This window comes from Microcebus murinus, chromosome 18 (assembly GCF_040939455.1).
Source record: "Microcebus murinus isolate Inina chromosome 18, M.murinus_Inina_mat1.0, whole genome shotgun sequence".
In the NCBI taxonomy this organism is placed as follows: Eukaryota; Metazoa; Chordata; class Mammalia; order Primates; family Cheirogaleidae; genus Microcebus; species Microcebus murinus.
The window spans coordinates 40,531,922-40,551,078 of NC_134121.1; the positions used below are offsets into that span (position 1 = coordinate 40,531,922).

General features: G+C 54.9%; 1 protein-coding gene across 1 annotated transcript; it reads right to left on the bottom strand.

Moving 5' to 3' along the window:
- Window positions 1-410: 410 nt before the first annotated feature.
- Window positions 411-13,529, bottom strand: TBX21 (T-box transcription factor 21). The gene is made up of 6 exons (XM_012765975.3): window positions 12,769-13,529; window positions 3,341-3,495; window positions 2,884-3,005; window positions 2,179-2,337; window positions 1,971-2,032; window positions 411-1,750 (listed from the first exon to the last, which is right to left on the bottom strand). The coding sequence occupies exons 1-6, from the start codon at window positions 13,257-13,259 to the stop codon at window positions 1,132-1,134; spliced, it is 1,608 nt and encodes a 535-aa protein (XP_012621429.2). The 5' UTR covers window positions 13,260-13,529; the 3' UTR covers window positions 411-1,131.
- Between the last annotated feature and the right edge of the window lie 5,628 nt (window positions 13,530-19,157).

A 19,157-nucleotide genomic window follows, 5' to 3' on the forward strand; every position in this document is an offset into this window, starting at 1 on the left:
TGACCTACACAAATGGCAATTTCACATGGTTCAATTTATATTTACTTCTTTAACCCTCGAACAGCCCTAGAGATAAAGAGGGAGGGCTGCAAGAAATGCACAAGGAAATCAAGTGCCCCCCCCCGTTGGAGAGCCCCTCTTCTCCAGTTCAGGGTGCACACAAAGGCACAAAGGCCATGGGACACTTCTGTGTCCCAAGATGCCTTCAGACGTGGCATCCACCACCAACCTGAGTGCTGAGATAGGACATGTGGCCTTGCTCTAAGTGTATCCCCTGAGTGAAGACACTTCAGGTTTCCAGCAGGTACCCCAGAAATGAGAGCCAACAGAACAGCTTCGGTACCCCAGCAACTCCAGTTGAGTCCCCCACCCATGCGGCCCCCACACTGGCACTGAAGCAGAACACACTCAACAGTTTCATGTTTATTTTCAGAAAGTGATGAAGACAAAAGAAATACATCCAGGCACCACTCTCTATACAATAAATAGCCTCCCCGTTCAAAAATAATAAAAAAGAAAAAAATGTGTGCATGTGAACACACACACACACACACACACAACCACCACGAACAAGCTCTTGCTGCTTGAGACGTGCGCCATCCCCCCCCTTCCAGCCCCTTCCTCTGAAGCCCACTGTGTCCGACCGAGCAGGTGGAGGCCAGGCCAGCTGCCCAAAGTCACCTGAGTCCTCTCCCAGCCCCGGGCTGGCTGATGCACAGGCAAACAAAAACATGGAAGGTTACTTTACAAAGGCAGGGGGCTGAGCCTCCCGTCCCCATCTTCCCCAGCTGACTCCACCCACCCTGCCAGACGCTAAGAGGCTCCTTTGTGTCCGAGACCTTTTCCTTGTCTGTTTTCTGTTCTCTGGCTGGGAACCAACAGCCAGAAGCAGCACCAGGTAAATGACTGTAGTTAGGGCAGAGGAAGGGGCAGGGGACACTCCTGTCACATTTCACTATGGGCCAGGAAGCAGCCAGTGAACCCCAGAATCGTTCTTGGCCCCCATCTCCAACTACTGTACGGAGAAGGGACAGAGGGAGCCGGGCTTCTCAGTCCTGACTCTGTTTCCTAAGTTAGCGGTGTCCTCCAACCTAATAACACTGTTTCTGTTCCTTGCACCATGTCATCTGCTCAGTTGGGAAAATAGTTATAAAACTGGCCTTCAACTTCCTTGTCAAAAGGAGAAGGGGCCCCAGCAGGAGAGGAGCTGTCGCCACTGGAGGGATAGGGGGACACGCGCCTCCTCTTAGAGTCTCCTTCGCCCAGTCCTGAGTCGCTGGACTCTGGCCGGATGGGGGTGATCTCAGTCCACACCGAGGGGGAGCCCTGGTCCTCCAGCCCCCGGCCCTCTGAGGCTCCAGGGCCAGGTTCCACGGGCAGAGTCCGCATGGGGCGGAACCAGCTGGCTGGGCCCATCTTGGGAGGGTACTGGGGGGGGACAGGCCAGCCAGCTCCAGGTGCCAGGACCTCCTGGCCTCGGTAGTAGGACATGGCGGGCCCAGGGGCAGAGGGCAGGAATGCAGGCTTCATGCTGACTGCCCGGAACTCGGCCTCATAGCTGTGGTCCCGGGGGGCCCCCAGCCAGTAGGGCTGGGGAACCACATCCTTGGCCTGGCCTGGAAGGTCAGGGTAGAAACGGCTGGGAACAGGATACTGGTTGGGCAGGAGAGGAGAGTAGTGGTCTCCCCCAAGGAATTGACAGTTGGGTCCAGGCGGGGAAGGGACGCTGGTGTCAACAGATGCATACATGCTAAAAAACAGGAGGCAAGAAAGCAGGGGTCACTGGCAGAACTGGTTCCCTGTGAGCCCACCTGTTGCAGGTCCCTTCCCTGACCCTCCTTCCCTGCCCCGTCCACCCTCCAGCACCCTCCCCACTCCCCAGCACCCTCCGCTCAGGGACAGGCAGAGGACTTGATCTGGAGTCCCATCTCAGGAGGGACCAAAGGGGAGTTGAACCCAGTGGCACTTACGACTCAAAGTTCTCCCGGAATCCTTTGGCAAAGGGGTTGTTATCAATTTTCAGCTGAGTAATCTAGAGAACAGAAACAGAGCCCTCTGAGTCCCAAGTCTAGGGTTCAGAAACTTCTAAAATCCCTCCCCAGGAAGATGCAGCCCCACCCTGCCCCAGCCCGATCCCAGGCTCAGGCCGGCCCTGCACCCTGGCCGGGCAGCCCTCACCTCGGCATTCTGGTAGGCGGTCACCGCAATGAACTGGGTTTCTTGGAAGGTAAAAATATGCGTGTTGGAGGCATTGCAGGCCGCCTCAGGCTCTCCGTCGTTCACCTCCACGATGTGCAGCCGGGGCTGGTACTTATGGAGGGACTGCAGCACGATCATCTGAGGACAGAGCGAGATGCTCGCAGGGGACAGGGAGGAGGGAGTCAAAGGATCCCCCCACCCTCACCCGCAGCCGGCCCCACATGAGGCTAGGAAGGACCCTGAGGTCATCTTGTCCATTCTCCTGCCCTGCCACCACATAGCCTCTTGGCTCCTTTTCTGCCCCTAAATGTCCACAGTGACCTACATACTAGCACACACACAAGGCTTTCTAGAGCAAGGGCACTCAATCAAGAGAAACTCTGTATCCATTTCCCAGGACCACTGGGCCCAACTCTGTGCCTGCCCTGGTGCACGAGCAATGGCAACCTGGGATTTGGTGAGAAATCCCCAGGCTGGCTTGGCCTGAATGTGACCCCCCAACCCACATCTCGGATTCTGCTTCCTCCCATCTCATCTTCCTCCCAAGGTGGGTGGGAAAGAACCAGCGATCGGAAGGGGGGAAAATGACCCTTACAGAACAGAATAGGCCCCGCAGAGCCCCTGTGGCCTTGGGAGAGCCTCAGACTCAGGGGGAGAGGCCACCTTTGGAGGCGCAGGTCCTACCTGGGACGCATTATTGGAGGCCCCCTTGTTGTTCGTGAGCTTTAGCTTCCCAAACGAAACTTCCTGGCGCATCCAATGGGCTCCAGTGTTGGGGGAATCTGGGTGGACGTACAGGCGGTTTCCTGCGGACGGTGAAGCTCTTTGGCGTGCAGCCCGGGGACAGAGCCCTGGCGAGGTGGGGCTTTGCCTATTCTGAGGGGCCATGTGGAGAAGGATGCAGGGGGAGGACCAGATGGGGAGGGCAGGGGAGGCGTGTGCATGGGTCCAAGCAGAGGAAGGGCTACAGTAGAAAAGAGACAACAAACAAAACAGAAGCCAGAGGAAGGGTGGAATGGGGTGGGACGGGGTGGGAGGGGGAATTAAATCCTCAGCGTTGGGGGCAGGGGCTTGGGGGCCCACCAGGGGGCGCCCAGTCTCGGAGAGACGGAGTGGCCACCGCACCCAAGGGCACACGCACCTGGCATGCTGCCCTCGGCCTTTCCACACTGCACCCACTTGCCGCTCTGGTACCGCCAGTGGTGCTGGTCCACCAAGACCACGTCCACAAACATCCTGTAGTGGCTGGTGGGCTCCAGCCCGGCCACCGTAAATGACAGGAAGGGGAACATCCGCCTGGGGAGAACAGAGACCTCCAGTAGCCGTCACGTGGCCAGTCACCCGTGCACAGGCTCAGTGGTGTGCGGGAGCCGCCCCGCCCACTCTCGGGAGCCAACTGGAAAACGTTCAGGGAGTTTGCCAGCCAGTTATTAAACACAGCCATAATTAAAAATTAAATTGTATAAACTTACAATCCAATATCTTATTAAAAACCAAGGTAATAAAAACTCAAAACTCATCACTGCCCAGTCATTTTACTGCGTTTTACTATGGTCCGTGCTCTTGAGGTTATCTGTGCCTGTTGCACGCGTACCGTGGAGATACCAGACGGTGGTGCTCCGAGCATCTCTTCCCAACCCCACGTTCAATGACCTCACGTTGGTAGCTTGAAATCAGCCACAGTAGGAGTAGTTACACCACGGCAATCAGGAAGCACTACAAATCGGGGCTTTTTAAATGACCCCTTTCAGAGGGTCGGTTGCTAGACACACATACACCTGCACCATTGTCTCTGACCTGAGTTCGCTTCCTAAGAGGCGGCAAAAGTGCCCGCTGGCCCTCCGCAGGTCCTCCAGCCTCGGTGTTCCAGCCATCCTCTCCACCACCGCTCTCCCAGGGCTAACGCACTCCTAGCCCCGGGCACCCGCCCACAGGCCCTCCCTGCCCATCCCGCTGGGCTGGACGTCTACAGTATAGCCTGCCCCCACCCCGCCCTGTCTTCAGAGAAGCTGCTAGCATCCAGGGTAGACAGGGAGCTTCCCATCCACCCGAAAGAAGGTTCTATGGAACACCATCCCCATGCTCAAAGTCCTGGTTTCCAGGAAAAGTGGAGGAAGTTAGGGGTGGGACTCATCCCCCACTGCACGAGAGCAATAGATTCAGAAAAAGAAGCACTCTTGTGCTGTCACCACCTCCACCCCTCCTGCATCAGCGCTGTCACTGCAATCACCCCTTCCACTATCACAACCACCATCACTATAACCACTAGCTCCATCAGCGTCAGCATCACTACAACCACCACCACCCCCCCACCATCACAACCACCGCCAGCCGCACCGTCACTGCCACCACGCCTCCTCCTGCGTCGGTGCCAGCACCAGCCCCAATGGCTTCGCCGTCCTCCTCTAACCCAAGCAGCAAGAGCAGAGTTTTCAGAATGGCAGGATCAAATCCTATCAGAATCACCTTTCATTCCCACATACTGCGCGCCTCCTCCCATGAGGAGCCCGTGGAAAGAAAGACTCCGGTCCACGAGTCAGGAGCCCTGGAGGAGGGGGAGTTCCAGAGGCCTAGGAACAGTCTGTGGTGGGTTCTAGTCCCCAGAGGTTTCCAGAACAACATCCCTAGCAACCTTGGAAAGACCTCCTAGGAAAGTCTGTCACATTCCTGTCTTCCCAGACTATCTGGGCTGATAAAAAGAGACTTAGTCATTTTGGGAGGCCGAGGTGGGTGGACTGCTAGAGGTCAGGAGTTCGAAACCAGCCTGAGCGAGAGCGAGACCCCCATCTCTACTATAAATAAAAAGAAATTAGGCCAGGTGCAGTGGCTCACGCCTGTAATCCTAGCACTCTGGGAGGCCGAGGCGGGCCGATTGTTCGAGGTCAGGAGTTCGAAACCAGCCTGAGCAAGAGTGAGACCCCGTCTCTACTATAAATAGGAAGAAATTAATTGGACAACTAATATATATAGAAAAAAATTAGCTGGGCATGGTGGCGCATGCCTATAGTCCTAGCTACTTGGGAGGCAGAGGCAGTAGGATTGCTTGAGCCCAGGAGTTTGAGGTTGCTGTGAGCTAGGCTGACGCCATGGCACTCACTCTAGCCTGGGCAACAAAGTGAGACTCTGTCGAAAGAAAGAAAGAAAGAAAGAAAGAAAGAAAGAAAGAGAGAGAGAGAGAGAGAGAGAGAGAGAGAGAGAGAGAGAGAGAGAGAGAGAAAGAAAGAAAGAAAGAAAGAAAGAAAGAAAGAAAGAAAGAAAGAAAGAAAGAAAGAAAGAAAGAAAGAAAGAAATTGACCAACAAAAAATATATATATACAAAAAATTAGCCGGGCATGGTGGCGCATGCCTGTAGTGCCAGCTACTAGGGAGGCTGAGGCAGAAGGATCACTCGAGCCCAGGAGATTGAGGTTGCTGTGAGCTAGGCTGATGCCACGGCACTCACTCTATCCTGGGCAAGTGAGACCATGTCTCAAAAAAAAAAGAGAGATTTAGTACCCTATGGCCTTCGAGAAGTTAATTCTCAAACTAAACCTTGGTTTCTTCACCTGTAAATGGAAAGTATAACTGCCGGCCATCTTTCCTTTGAAAGCTGTTAAGAAGTTCGAAAGATGAGGCCATGAGCCACCACACCTGTAATCTTAGCACTCTGGGAGGCCAAGGCAGGAGGATCGCTTGAGGTCAGGAGTTCAAAACCAGCCTGAGCAAGAGTGAGACTCTGTCTCTACCAAAAATAGAAAAAAATTAGCCAGGCGTGATGGCTCATGCCTGTAGTCCCAGCTACTTGGGAGGCTGAGGCAGGAGGATTGCTTGAGGTCAGGAGTTTGAGGTTGCTGTGAGCTAGGCTGATACCACAAGCATTCTTTTTTTTGGGGGGGGGGGAAGGAGAGTTCGAAAGATGTGAAACTCGGCTCCTCTTCCCCCTGTCCCACCTCCATCGCACCCTCTCTCAGGCCCAGAACCATACAGCCCTCTGGCTCTGCTGGAGGACCCTGAGCAGGAATCAGAGCTCTGGTTCCAGGCCCTGGATCCTGGGAGCTTAGTACACCAACTGACTTGAGAAATCAAAGGTTAGGGATTAGGCCTAGAACAACTGAGGCTGGGAGAAAATTTTTGACACCTTTTTTTAAAGACAGTCTCGTTCTATTGCCCTGGGTACAGTGCAGTGGTGTTATCATAGTGCACTGCAATCTCAAACTCCTGGGCTCAAGGGATCCTCCTGCCTCAGCTTCCCCAGTAGCTGGGACTACAGGCGTGTGCCACCACACCCAGCTAATTTTTCTATTTTTAGTAGAGACGGGGTCTCACTCTTGCTCAGGCTGGTCCTGAACTCCTGAGCTCAAGTGATCCTCCTGCCTCAGCCTCCCATAGTGTTAAGATTACAAACATGAGCCACTAAGCCTGGTCTCTTTTTTGTGTTTTGGAGACAGTGTTATTCAGTTGCCCAGGCGAGGGTACAGTGGTATCATGGTAGCTAACTGCAACCTCAAACTCCTGGGCTCAAGCAATCCTCCTGCCTCAGTCTCCTGAGTAACTAGGACTACAGGGTGCACCACAATGGCAAGCTAATTTTCCTATATTTAGTACAGACGAGGGTCTCACTCTTGCTCAGGCTGGGCTCGAACTCCTGAGTTCAAGCAATCCTCCTACGTAGCCTCGCAGAGTGCTAGGATTATAGGTGTGAGCCAGCTCCCCCAGCTACGCATTTTTTTTTTTTTACAAAAAAATGTTTGAAATATTAGCCAGGTGAGTCTGGGTGCAATGGCTCATGCCTATAATCCTAATATTCTGGGAGGCTGAGGTGGGAGGATTGCTTGAGCTCAGGAGTTTGAGTCCAACCTGAGCAACAGTGAGATCCTGTCTCTACCAAAAGGGAAAAAAAAAAAAAACCTCAGCTGGGTGTTGCATCATGCAAGTGTAGTCCCAGCTACCAGGAGGCTGAAGCAGAAGGATCTCTAGAGCCTAGAAGTTGGACGTTTCGGTGAGCTACAATGACACCACTGCACTCTACCCAGGTGACAGAGTGAGACTGAGTCACAATAGAAACAAACAAGGCAACTGAACACCCCTCCTCACAACCTCCCACCTCTTAAAAATATAAATAAAAAATTTTAGGCCGGGCGCGGTGGCTCACGCCTGTAATCCTAGCTCTCTGGGAGGCCGAGGCGGGCGGATTGCTCAAGGTCAGGAGTTCGAAACCAGCCTGAGCAAGAGCGAGACCCCGCCTCTACTATAAATAGAAAGAAATTAATTGGCCAACTAATATATATAGAAAAAATTAGCCGGGCATGGTGGCACATGCCTGTAGTCCCAGCTACTTGGGAGGCTGAGGCAGAAGGATTGTTTGAGCCCAGGAGTTTGAGGTTGCTGTGAGCTAGGCTGACGCCACAGCACTCACTCTAGCCTAGGCAACAAAGCGAGACACTGTCTCAAAAAAAAAAAAAAAAATTTAAAAATTGTAAGAAGAAAAAGGAAAGAACATAAATTAAAAAAAAAATAAATTGCCAGCCATGGTGGCATGTACCTGTAGTGCTAGCTATTCAGATGCTGAGACAGGAAGATTGCTTAAGCCCAGGAGTTTGAGATTATAGTGAGCCATGATAGCGCCACTGCACTCCAGGCTGGGTGACAGAGTGAAACCCTGTCTCTTAAAGAAAAAAAAAGAAGAAGCGGAGGCTCAGAGAGGTTAAGTGACTGCCCCTTGGAGGGAGAGCAGAGGCAGGGGCTTCTGCCTGCAGCACACACAGTGGTCTCCATCCCTCTATCCCGCTTTTATCACTAGCAGAGGGAAATGGAGAAGACACAGCAAAAAGACAGGGGAAAGGGAGAGGAGAAGGAGGTCTCAGTTTCTCCCTAAAAGTCTGGAATCACCACCAGCTGAAATCCCAGAATAGCCCCTGATTTACATGACACTTTTCTGGGAAGGAATGGGGAGTGGAGATGAGTCTGGTGTCAAACTGAGGCCCCCTAAAAAACTGCTTACTGTCCCACCCTCAAGATCTAGGACCCCAAATTCCTCTGCTGCCCCTAAGGACCAACTAGTGTTGAGATGATTTGCAGGGTCATCATACCCCACCCAGATCCTGAGCACCTGGCACTTGCTCCATTTCACCATAATGAAGTACAAATTAAAGTAATAAGGAGAAGCCAGGGCGGTGGCTCACGCGGGTAATCCTATGGGAGGCCGAGGCAGGAGGATCTCTTGAGCTCAGGAGTTCGAGCCCAACCTGAGCAAGAGCGAGACCCCTTCTCTACTAAAAATAGAAAAATTATTATTTTTTCCCCAGTTCCAGAATGCAAAAATAGAAAAATTAGCCAGGTGTGGTGTGTGTGCTTGTAATCCCAGCTACTCAGGAGGCTGAAGCAGGAGAATTGCTTAAGCCCAGGAGTGAGCTAGGCCAATGCCATGGCTCTCTAGCCCAGGTGACAGAGTGAGACTCTGTCTCAAAAAAAAAAATAAATAAATAAAGGGAGATAAATAGTTTTTGTCAGTCATGTTGGCAAAAATGTTTAAAAATTGATATAACAAGCTGGGTGCAGTAGCTCAAGCCTCTAGTCCCAGCTACTTGGGAAGCCGAAGTGAGAGGGTCGCTTAAGGCCAGGAGTGTGAGACCAGTCTGGCAACACAGTCAGAGCCCATCTGTTTAAAAAAAAACAAAAAAGGAAAAATTCATAATATTTACTGCTGATGAGGCTGTGGGAAAATGGGTCCTGTCCCCCTGTAGATTACTGGTGGGAGTGACAATTGGTACCACCGTTTAGGAGGGTATTTTGGCATCGTACCCACCAAAATGCAAACTGTGCTCGGACATCACGAGATGTCCCCCTCCCACCCCTCCTACCAACCTTAGATCCCCTTAATAGAGTCAGGCGGCCACTGGTGAACAGCACACAAAAAGCAAAGCTGTTCCCCCCCCCAAGAGAAAAGGAGCCAGTCAGCCCTAATAGAAAACAGGCTTAAGCGCCACTGCCCCCCCTCTAATTTTTTTAAAGGTCTAAAAAGTTCTCAGAGTTGGGAACGTGGATAAGGGAAAATCATAATGGCTACGAGGGTATTGAGGACCATGTGGGACTGGAATCGTTGTTTTACCAACCCCTAACTTCACACACACACACACACACACACACATCCAAATGCAAATTGAACTACTTAACAACACAGCCGCCCAAAGTTATCTTAATTATAATAATCAACCAATCACACCCAGAAAAGTGGGGATTGCCAGCGATTAATACACACCCACACACCCACAGAGACAAGGGCCTCTCTTTTCCTCCACTGGGAAAGTCTACCATCGACTGTTACGCACTCGCAACGCATCCGCAGCACACAGACGGGCCATGCAGGAACCCCAGCACACGTCTGTGTGTGGCACTCTCGGGCTGCCCCAAAACTCCACCGACACATGAACACAGACGCCAAAGTCTCCTGCTGGCCCAATCCGGCTTTGTGCTCTTGATACCCCTCTCCCTGGCCCATGTTGTTGGTCTTGATCAGTCGCTGGGCCCAGGAATCACTGCCCTGCTCCCCACCCCATTCCTACCCCTGGAGGAGAGCGGCCTGCGTGGGGGTCCACCCGAGCGATGGGTCTGGGGTGGGTGGGAAAGGTAGGATCTGGGAAGGAGTGAGTCAGCACAAGGCGAAAGGCTGCAGGGCCGTGGGTGGGTCTGGCATGGAAGAATTTTTCAAAGAGGAAGAAAGCCGTGGGGGATGTGGTTGATGGTGGGTTGGCCTGTCCCTCTGTGGGGCACAGGACTCCACGGAAGGACAGGCCAGCCCACCACAGCAGGAGGGGTGAAAGGAAGCTGTTCTCTGAGCCCAGAAGCCTGTCATGAGAGGAAATGGCTACGGACTTCCCAGATCACTGCAGCCTAAGCTGAGAAAATACAGGGGCGATTCACAGCCCATGGGACCAAATTGGACGCCGTGTGTCCTCTGTCCCCTGCACCCAAGCCTGGGGCCCTTAAGGCCCGATACACGAAGGGCATCAAAGGAAATGAGGAGCCACTGCCCCCTTCCAACAGGGACACTAAATGCCCAAAGTAGCCACTTAGGGTGGATCAAAAAGCGTGAGGGTTGTAAAACACACAGACACGCACACACACATTTATGAAACAATCAAGGAAACTGGATGATATTGTGGAATTTTTTTTTAGGTTTGCTAGTGGTATTGTGTTTTGTTTTGTTTTGTTTTTTAAAGCCATTTTTAGAAATACAGAGAGAAATATTTAAGGGTGAAATAATGTCGCGAACTTATTTACTAATTGCTGCACTATTCATGTAGTTGCAGGCAGGAGAGGCTGCGGAAGTGAGGATAAAGAGGAAACAAGGTCGGACGGTATTGACAGCGGTTGACTGGCAATGGGCCTCCGCTGCGTACAAATTCCACTCCACACAAAGGTGGACATTTTTCTGTCCACTTCAATAGGTAGTGGAATTTTTTCATAATAAAAATTGTAAGTGTATGGATCTAAAAGGGAGACAACAAAACGTGTCAAGTGAGAATTATTCAGCAGGAACGTGGAGGGAAGGAGGCCGTGGGAGTAGAGATGGCGACACACACTTCAAGAATCACGCCCTGGAGCGCCTCCCTAGACAGCCTACCTGCAGGCGGGCACCCCGCCCAGCGACGGCCACTCCCCAAAGTTCTGGCAGATGCTCCATCCACCCCACCCCTCCAGACTGGAGGGGCAGAGGCCTGGCAGCAGGCTGGGGGGAGACCCCAGGCAGGCCTCAGGGTGGGAGGGCCTCCTGACCACACGGCCGAGGGGAGGGTTAGAAGGCCCCACTGGATGGAACACAAGCCACTAGATAGCCCCACACCTCGCCTGTAAAGTGGGGAGACTGCTTGGCCTACCTACAGCACAGCTTAATAATGGAAGTGAAAGCACTCTGAGTGCATTGGGGCCTTCGGAGAGTGTGGGTGGCTGTTTTTACTGGTGGACATGCAGGGCCGGAGAAAGAAACCCAGGCTGTTACCATCTGGGCTCTGGTGCCCACTCTACCAGTAATGAGTGTGCTGTGTGACCTCAGAAGAGTCTCTGGCTGTCTCTGGGCCTGTTTCCCTGCCAGTGCAGTGAGAGCATTGGGCAGGATCTTTTGGGTTCCTTCCAATTCAGACACACGAGTCCAGAAGCCTGGGCTGTGGCTGGGTACACCCAGAGGGGGACTAGGATTGGGGGCAGCAGAGAGGAATTTTCAGAAGGCTTAGGAGAGAGGAAGGTGGAGACACAAAAGAACGTGCCAACTTCCCTGGTTTTCATCCCAGGGAGAGAGGAAGAGCTTAGCAAGTTGAAGCCAGTTGTGGCTGGCGGACAGGTCCCTCAATCCTAGGCTATGCCACAGAAATCGTCTGGAGGGAAGAATGCTCCAGCAATGCCCAGACTGAAAGCCAGTCCCCGGAGCCCAGCATGGCCTCCCCCCCACCCCGCCCCACCCCAAGCTCCACACTTGGTATGAGCTCTTCAACACGTCCCCAACCTCAGACCCATCATCCCCGGGCCACCCGTGACACAGCCCCTCCACACAGAGGTCCTCGCTGGCCCCTGCCCACACAGGCCCCCTGGGAGGGGTGGGTGCGTGCTCGCTCTCACGCCAGACACAGGCAGGGCGCACTCAGGGTGGTGCTTACTAAACAAATACCACACAAATCTCAAGTTTCTCATTCTCTCCTCAGACAGGAGCCTCTATCCGGAAGCAGCACCCTCAACCCCAAACTCTACCACTCAGGCACTGGGAGACCCTGAGGCATGCAGCCATGGAGCCCCCATTCCCAGTTCCCGTGGCTGGACGACCAAACACCTGGACAGAGGTGTGGGCAGGTTCTCAGGGGACCAGCCTCAAGGGTGCGGTGCGGGGCTGGCCACCAGCTCAGAGCCCTGGGTGAGCTTCAGGCTCAGGCCTGAGGGCATTTGTGCCTGGAAGGGATCTGTGCCCCCCGCAAGCTTTACCCCCCCCCTCAACATGCACACATCAGACATACGATCTCAAAGACAGACCGGAAAGGAAACTTGGCGACTGCTTCTCCATGTCACCAAATCCCAGTCTACCCCACACACACCAAAGCCGACCTGAGCACAAGAGCAGCAAACGGGCGGGAGGGGGGGCCGCGGGGGGGGCACAGGGAGCCAGAGAGATCAGGGGCCGGGGTCCCCCACACTGCACGACTCTGCCCTCCCTCCAGTTTCCTATACATGGGGCTAAGAGCGTCCTGCCCCTCAGCCGCAGAACACACGCTCCCCGCTGGCCACTGCAACTGTCAGGCAGAGAGGGGGGCAGGGGACACACCAACTCTGGGGGAAGCCATGGGCGCCCTTCCCCTAAGCCGAGGCGACTTTTCCTCGCGCCACACTCGCCTGCCTCCCTTTCGAGTTCCCTGGCTGTCGGTGTAACGCCCTGGGCACAAACAACCCTCCAGAGCCCCCTCTCCTCACTGAAACCCCACTGCCTCCTAAAACTCGAGCCCAAACTGTGAGGGACACGGAGTCCTCGGCAATGTCTAGCCTGAAAGAAAGAAAAGTCCTTGTTCCGGGCGGGCACCGAGGCTCCCCCGGTCGGCGCGCCTCACTCACCGGCCCTGCTTGGTGATGATCATCTCCGTCTGGTGCTGATTAAACTTGGACCACAACAGGTGGTTGTTGAGCGCGACTCTCAGCTTCCCAGACACCTCCAGCCCCGCGGGCAGCGCATAGTCCTCGCGCGGCCCCGCGTAGACCCCGGCGCGCGGGTCGGGGGCCGCGTAGCCGTCCCCAGGCTGGTAGCCCTCGGCGCCCGCCGGCGGCGGGAAGGGCTCGCCCGCCCCGGGGAAGCCGGCCGCCTGGGGCCGGGGCGGGTAAGCGTAGGCTCCGAGGAAGCGGCCCGGCGGGGCGGGCACCAGGGCGCCCCCCGCGTAGGACGCCCCCAGGCTGCCGCCCCCGCGACGGTCCGCCGCCTCCTGCGCGCCGGGTTCTGGGTAGAAGTAGCGGTGCTGCGGGTCGGCGCCAGGCGCCCGGCCCTCGTCGCTCGCCGGCATCGGCTCGGTGCCCGTCAGCATGTCTCCGCAGCTGGGCTCCACGATGCCCATCCGGGGCGGGCTGGCACCTGCTCGCAGCCGTCGAGGACCGGCCCCCCTCCGTGCGGGGGCAGGCGAGAGGGTCGCGTGGGCTGGGGGCGGGCAAGGGGCGGGGGCCCCGAGGGCGGGGTAGGGACCCCACTGCAGCCCGGCTAGGACGCCTGGCTCCCGCGCCCGCGTGTGACTGGTGCGCGGCAGCTCCCGGGCTCCCTCTCTAGCGGGCCGCTGTCACTAGCGTAGTGGCGCTTTGCTGTGGCTTTATGAAGCTCTCCGTGTCCCCCAACCCCGCCACCTCAGCCCCGCCCCGCCTCACCCCGCCCTCTCGTGGCTAATGCGAGGCAAATTCTATGCTGTTGACGAGGACTGGAGGGCCCCCGCGGTGGAGACCACAGAGTCCCGCAAGCGCCGGGCACCCTGTCGTTCACGCTTAAAGACCTTCCCTTCTGGGAACGTCAACCCTGCCACCTTAAAAGCTGCCCCATTTCTCTGTCCGGACCCTCGGGGAAATTCCACCCATCCTTGAAGGCTCAGCTCAAAAGCGGTCTCCTAGGATGGCTGAAATAGGACTTGCTGGGCCCTCTCGCAGCACTTGCCCCCTAGAAGCCACTTCGACCATGAACATTCAGCAGATCTTTATGGATGCCCATTGTGTGCCCAGGCTCTGTGCTAGGTGGCTTTGCGTGAGGTGTTTGCCCTCTTTCTCCCAGCCAGAGCTCCACGTGGGGCAACTTGGACCTCCAGCACTGGGGGCAGACCTGGAACCTGGTGGGCAGCAGGGGACAGTTCCTTAAAGGGACTTGCATCAGAGCCACCGAGGCCCACAAAAGCTCCCCCACCTGCTTGGCAGCCACGAGGTAACACCGGGCTGCCAACGTGGACAGTCCCAGGTCTGGCTGTGCCTGTCACTCAGGTATATGTGACCTGGGCAAGCCCCTTCCCTCGCCTGAAAGTCAGCCTCACATGCCTTCTCCGTAGACTGTGGGACATAAACAGATCTACTTTTCAGGGGGGCTGTGAGCCTTACGTGATATGGAGTAGTGCACCGCCCTTTCCGATCTATTATTATACCTGGATGGAGAGGCTGCTTTGAACAGATTCGGAGCCGGCTCACAGGCAGGAAACCCACCACATTCTCTGAAGGGCTGCCTCTAGGATGGGACTGTGGAGGGTTTTCTTTCTCTATTTTCTTTGTATGTTAACCAATGTAGTTAGACTCTTCTATGACGAAAACTATCCTTCTTTCCCCCAATTGAAAATAGAATCATTGGGAGTTTTCCTGTGTATAAGGATGAAACATGCTTATATAGGAAATTTAAGCAGCAAAGAAAAGTAAAAGCAAGACTGTATATATCACCCCAAACTCCACCCCGCAAACGCCAGTAGAATTAACATTTGGGTGAATACCTTCCCAGACAGCACTCCTTGTACACTGTCTCTGTCTTTTGCACATATGCACAAACACATAATTTATATAAACACTACAAATGATGCTTTGCAATGTATATTTTTTGTTCACTCCGCATGGAAATTTTTGCATGTCAATGTATAGGTAAACATTTACATTTTTAAGAGTATTTTGAAAAATACTTTAACATTTTTTTCATATTTACTGTTAGCCTCTTCTCTTCCTCCCTGCCCTGTCCCAGCCCTCCCCAGTTCTCCCCTGGGGACTAGCCTCAGCTCTACATTTCTGTCCCAGCCCAACAGGGCTGCACCCTTAGGGGCCCATGGGGACTCTCTGCTCCCAACTAGAGCTGAACCAAGAGGCAGGTTGGCAGGCGAAGGCGAAGCTGGGGACCCCAGGAGGCGGGCATGACCCAGGGAGGGTGGGGGGGAGAGAGAATCAGTGCATCCCCTGAGGATGGAGACCAGTTAGGTGACAGTACCAGAAACCCAGGACTGGCCTCCTCCCCTTACCCGCCATTGTCCCATGCCTTGAGGAAGGAGGAAGTTTCTGCTTCATGTTCAAAGTGGGGCAGCACTGACTGAAACAGAGGGTGACCTGGGGACCATTGGCTACTTTTTGGGAAACATGAGAGCTTTCAGAAAGACCCTCCTGAGTGACTAATTTCCCGCAGGAGACATGAGAGTCTTGAATGGCTGACACCTCTTTGGGAAAACATTTCAGCTGAGTGCTTGGCTACAGAAGGCCAAATGGAGTCTTGTTCCTCCCTCTCCCCCCCTCCTCTTTTTGGCACTAATCCTCAGGTCAAGTGATCCATCCCTCTGCCTCTGAACAGGATGGCCTGAGCTCCCACCAGCTTTCCAGGGCAGACAGGATGATGAATGTCAGAATCAGGTGGCCCTAGGGACATGCGTTTGGAGAGAGAGGGAGGCTGGGAGCTACCTCTCTATAACCTGATGGGCTGTTACAGGCCCTTACAGCCTGGCTCCTGAACCGCAGATTCCTCTCCCCCTCCCTTCAACTTCTTCCACCCAAAAAAGAAAGTACTTGTGAAAAGCGGGGGCTGAGTGGCCCTGGTGTCACCACTGCCAGTCCCGCCCCTCTGCCAGCTTGGGTGAGAAGAAGAACCCTGGCAGTGACACCTTCTCCTCCAGCTGCCATCTCACTCCCCTCCCAGGCTCCAGGGCTGGAAAGGTGGGAAAAGAGGAGCATGGAGCTGAGACCCCCTGGGATCCCCTGAGACTGCCCTTCCTGGCCCTTCTCCCATCCCATCAATATGGGAGCACCCACAAGGCTGGCCCTGGTGAGGCGGGAGTGACACACACAGGGCCCACCCTGTGTGCGGGATGGGAGAGACAAGGCCTCCAACCAACATCACGTTTTCTGAGGCAGGCTGGATGATAACATGGGAAACAAAATAACTTACCAAACACTCACCCTATTTGTGCCAGAGCTGGGTCTGGAACCCAGATCTCTCACCTCCTGGCCCAGTGCTCTTCCCACAAGAGTGAGGGAGAATCATAATAATGAATGAAAAGTCAATCATATGATCACATCAGAAAAGGTTTGGAAGACAGAAAACATAATCGCCCCTAACTGCCCGGCCTAGATGCTGGTTCTCTCCACGCTGTTGTCCTCTGCAGTATTCAAGGCTTCCTTTCAAGTTGTTTCCCATCAAGCTCACGCTCAGAGAGGCTCCCCAGAGCTCATGCAGCACCTGCTACACCTGTGGGCTGCAAACTGTGCCAGGAAGCTGCGACAATGTGGATGGATTTCTAGGACTTGCCTCTAGAGATTCTGATTCCTGGGCCTGTGGTGGGTCTCCACAACCTGTTCGTTTAAGGACTCCAGGGAGTGGGTCTACACATCCCACTCTCAGCCCCATTGCATTTTGCTCTCCCACCTCCAGGTCTGTCCCAGCCTGACAGTCACTGTGCCCTGAGATGCTGTGTGTGTGCCCCAAGCGGTGTGGGAGGAGGTTTAACGCCTGGGGATGGCAGCGACAGCACGGAGATTTCCTCCTCAAAGCTCCAGGACCAGATGATTCCTCACCCAAGAACCTACCAGCCACGTGGGGCCTCTCCCAAAAATGTGTGGAGTGCTGAGCCCCCCAGGAACCCAGACGGGCTCGGTGCGGGCTGAGAAGCAGGGATACGGGGGAGCAGGGCCGGGCGGCTGTTGGTGGAAAGTCAGAGCACAGCGCAGCACCAGGACCCGGGGGCTTCTGCCCTCCGCCCACTGGGCAGAGCCCTGGAGGTGGTGAGAGAGTAGATGGTGAAAGAGAGGTGGGCAGCGAGGTGGGGAAGAAGCATGAAAGGAAAGAGAGCAAAGTGCGAGGCTGAGGGTGCATTTCTTTTTTTTTGAGACAGAGTCTCACTTTGTTGCCCAGGCTAGAGTGAGTGCCGTGGCGTCATCCTAGCTCACAGCAACCTCAAACTCCTGGGCTCAGCAATCCTGCTGCCTCAGCCTCCCTAGTAGCTGGGACTACAGGCATGCGCCACCATGCCCGGCTAATTTTTTGTATATATATTTTTTTAGTTGGCCAATTAATTTCTTTCTATTTTTGGTAGAGACGGGGTCTCGCTCAGGCTGGTTTCGAACTCCTGACCTTGAGCAATCCGCCCGTCTCGGCCTCCCAAAGTGCTAGGATTACAGGCGTGAGCCACCGTGCCTGGCGAGGGTGCATTTCTAAAAGAGAGATTTGGAGCTGGAAGGGGACAGGGACCTCAAAGTCAGAGACCCAGATGTGACACAGTGAGAAAGTGTCAGGGCAGCCTGCGAGAAGAGGATGCAAGAAAAGAGAAGAGAAGGAGATGGGCAGGAGAGAGGGGCGTCTACAGAGGTGGAGGGCTGGGGTGCTGGAGTGGGGCCAGAGGGAAATGGGGTGGGAGGACTTAGTAGTTGGGTTGGAACCTCAATTCCATCCCTCACTGGCTGTGTGACCTGTTTTAGTATCTTAACTTCTCTGGTTTCTTTGTCAGTACTTGGAGCTATCAGACCTTCTGCCCTACAGACTCACCAGGTCTGTAGGGTACAAGCTAAGGGGAACAGAGGCGCAGACTGTGCTAACCACTCCCTTTCTCCTCTTCTCCAAGGTACCTGCATCTTCTCTTTCTTCCCTCTGGTTTAGTGGCTCATCCAGAGTGGCCTTCAAATCCATCACCAGCCTCCACAAAGGGCCTGGGGCCAAAAGAGAGCCCCAGTTTGTAGGACTGCCATCTCAGAAAGGGGCAGGCTTCCCCTCCTGATGCCCAGACACCATTTCCTGGAGACTTGGGTACTGAGGGTTGAGATTAGCCAGACTCTGGGGACTCCAGGGTCACAAAGGTAAATTAGGGTAGGTCCTTGTCCCCAAAGAGCTCCCAGCAAGGTTACCCCAAGAGCCAGAGTTCTCAAGCCCCTCAGCCCACTTGCCCCCTGGGTGTGGACTCACAACACCCCAGCCTGCACACGCACACACACCATTGCCCACGCGTGTGCACACACACCATCGCCCATGCGTGTGCACACACACCATCGCCCACTCGTGTGCACACACACCATCGCCCATGCGTGTGCATACACACCATCGCCCACTTGTGTGCACGCACACTGTACACAAAGGTGTGATAGAGAAATCTCTGTGACCCAGTCCCTACAGCCCCACCCCCTGCTCTTGTCCCACATCCAGCCTCCCAGAGCTCCTTGGGCATCTGACTCTGCCCACCCCACACCCTCCCTGACCCCACCCCCACCCCAGAGTGCCAGTCCTTCAGAGAGCATGGCCGGAACTATCAGATTAACAGCCAGGGAGGAGGGAAGGGGAGGGACAAGCACCTGTAGAACCCTCTCCCCCCACTCCCCGTGACAGCTGCAGGAGTTCCGAGTCCCCAGCACCCAACACCAGATGGTCAGTGTGAACACAAAATGTAGGGCTCACCCCAAGGTCAAGGGCTCCAGGCTGTCATCCCCAGGCTGGGTCACCCTTCCCCACACCTCACACCCCTCAAGGCTGATCAGTCCTTACCTTGGGCTCCAGCCAGGCCTGGTCCTTCTGGCTTTCAGTCCTCCTCCATGGGCATCCTGTCTCCAATTCTCCATCCTCCCTCCATCTCTGGCCACTCGCAGCTGGAGCCCAGCTCTTCACAAGACCCACTCCCACCCCCACACATGCACGGCACCCCACTGTGCTCCCAGCCTAGGGTTCCTGTGCTCTCCTGGAGGGCCATTAAGATGTTGGGCTGTGAGCTACTCTATAATAGGGGACATGCCAGGGTACGGATGGGCAAGGCCAAGGCCGAGCTTCAGGGAGGCCCCCACCCTTCCTGGGGAATCTCAGCAGACAGGCCTTTAATCTCAGGCAGGAAGCAGGGTCTGGTTACCAGGAGTGGGGGTGGGGGGAAGGCCCAGGGCCTGGGTAGAGCTAGGGGAGGAGGGAGGGAAGAGAAGAGTCAGGGAAGGGACTGGAGGGGCAGGGACAGGCTGAGGGGTTAACCCCTATGCGCCAGGCTCCTCCTTGCTCCTCG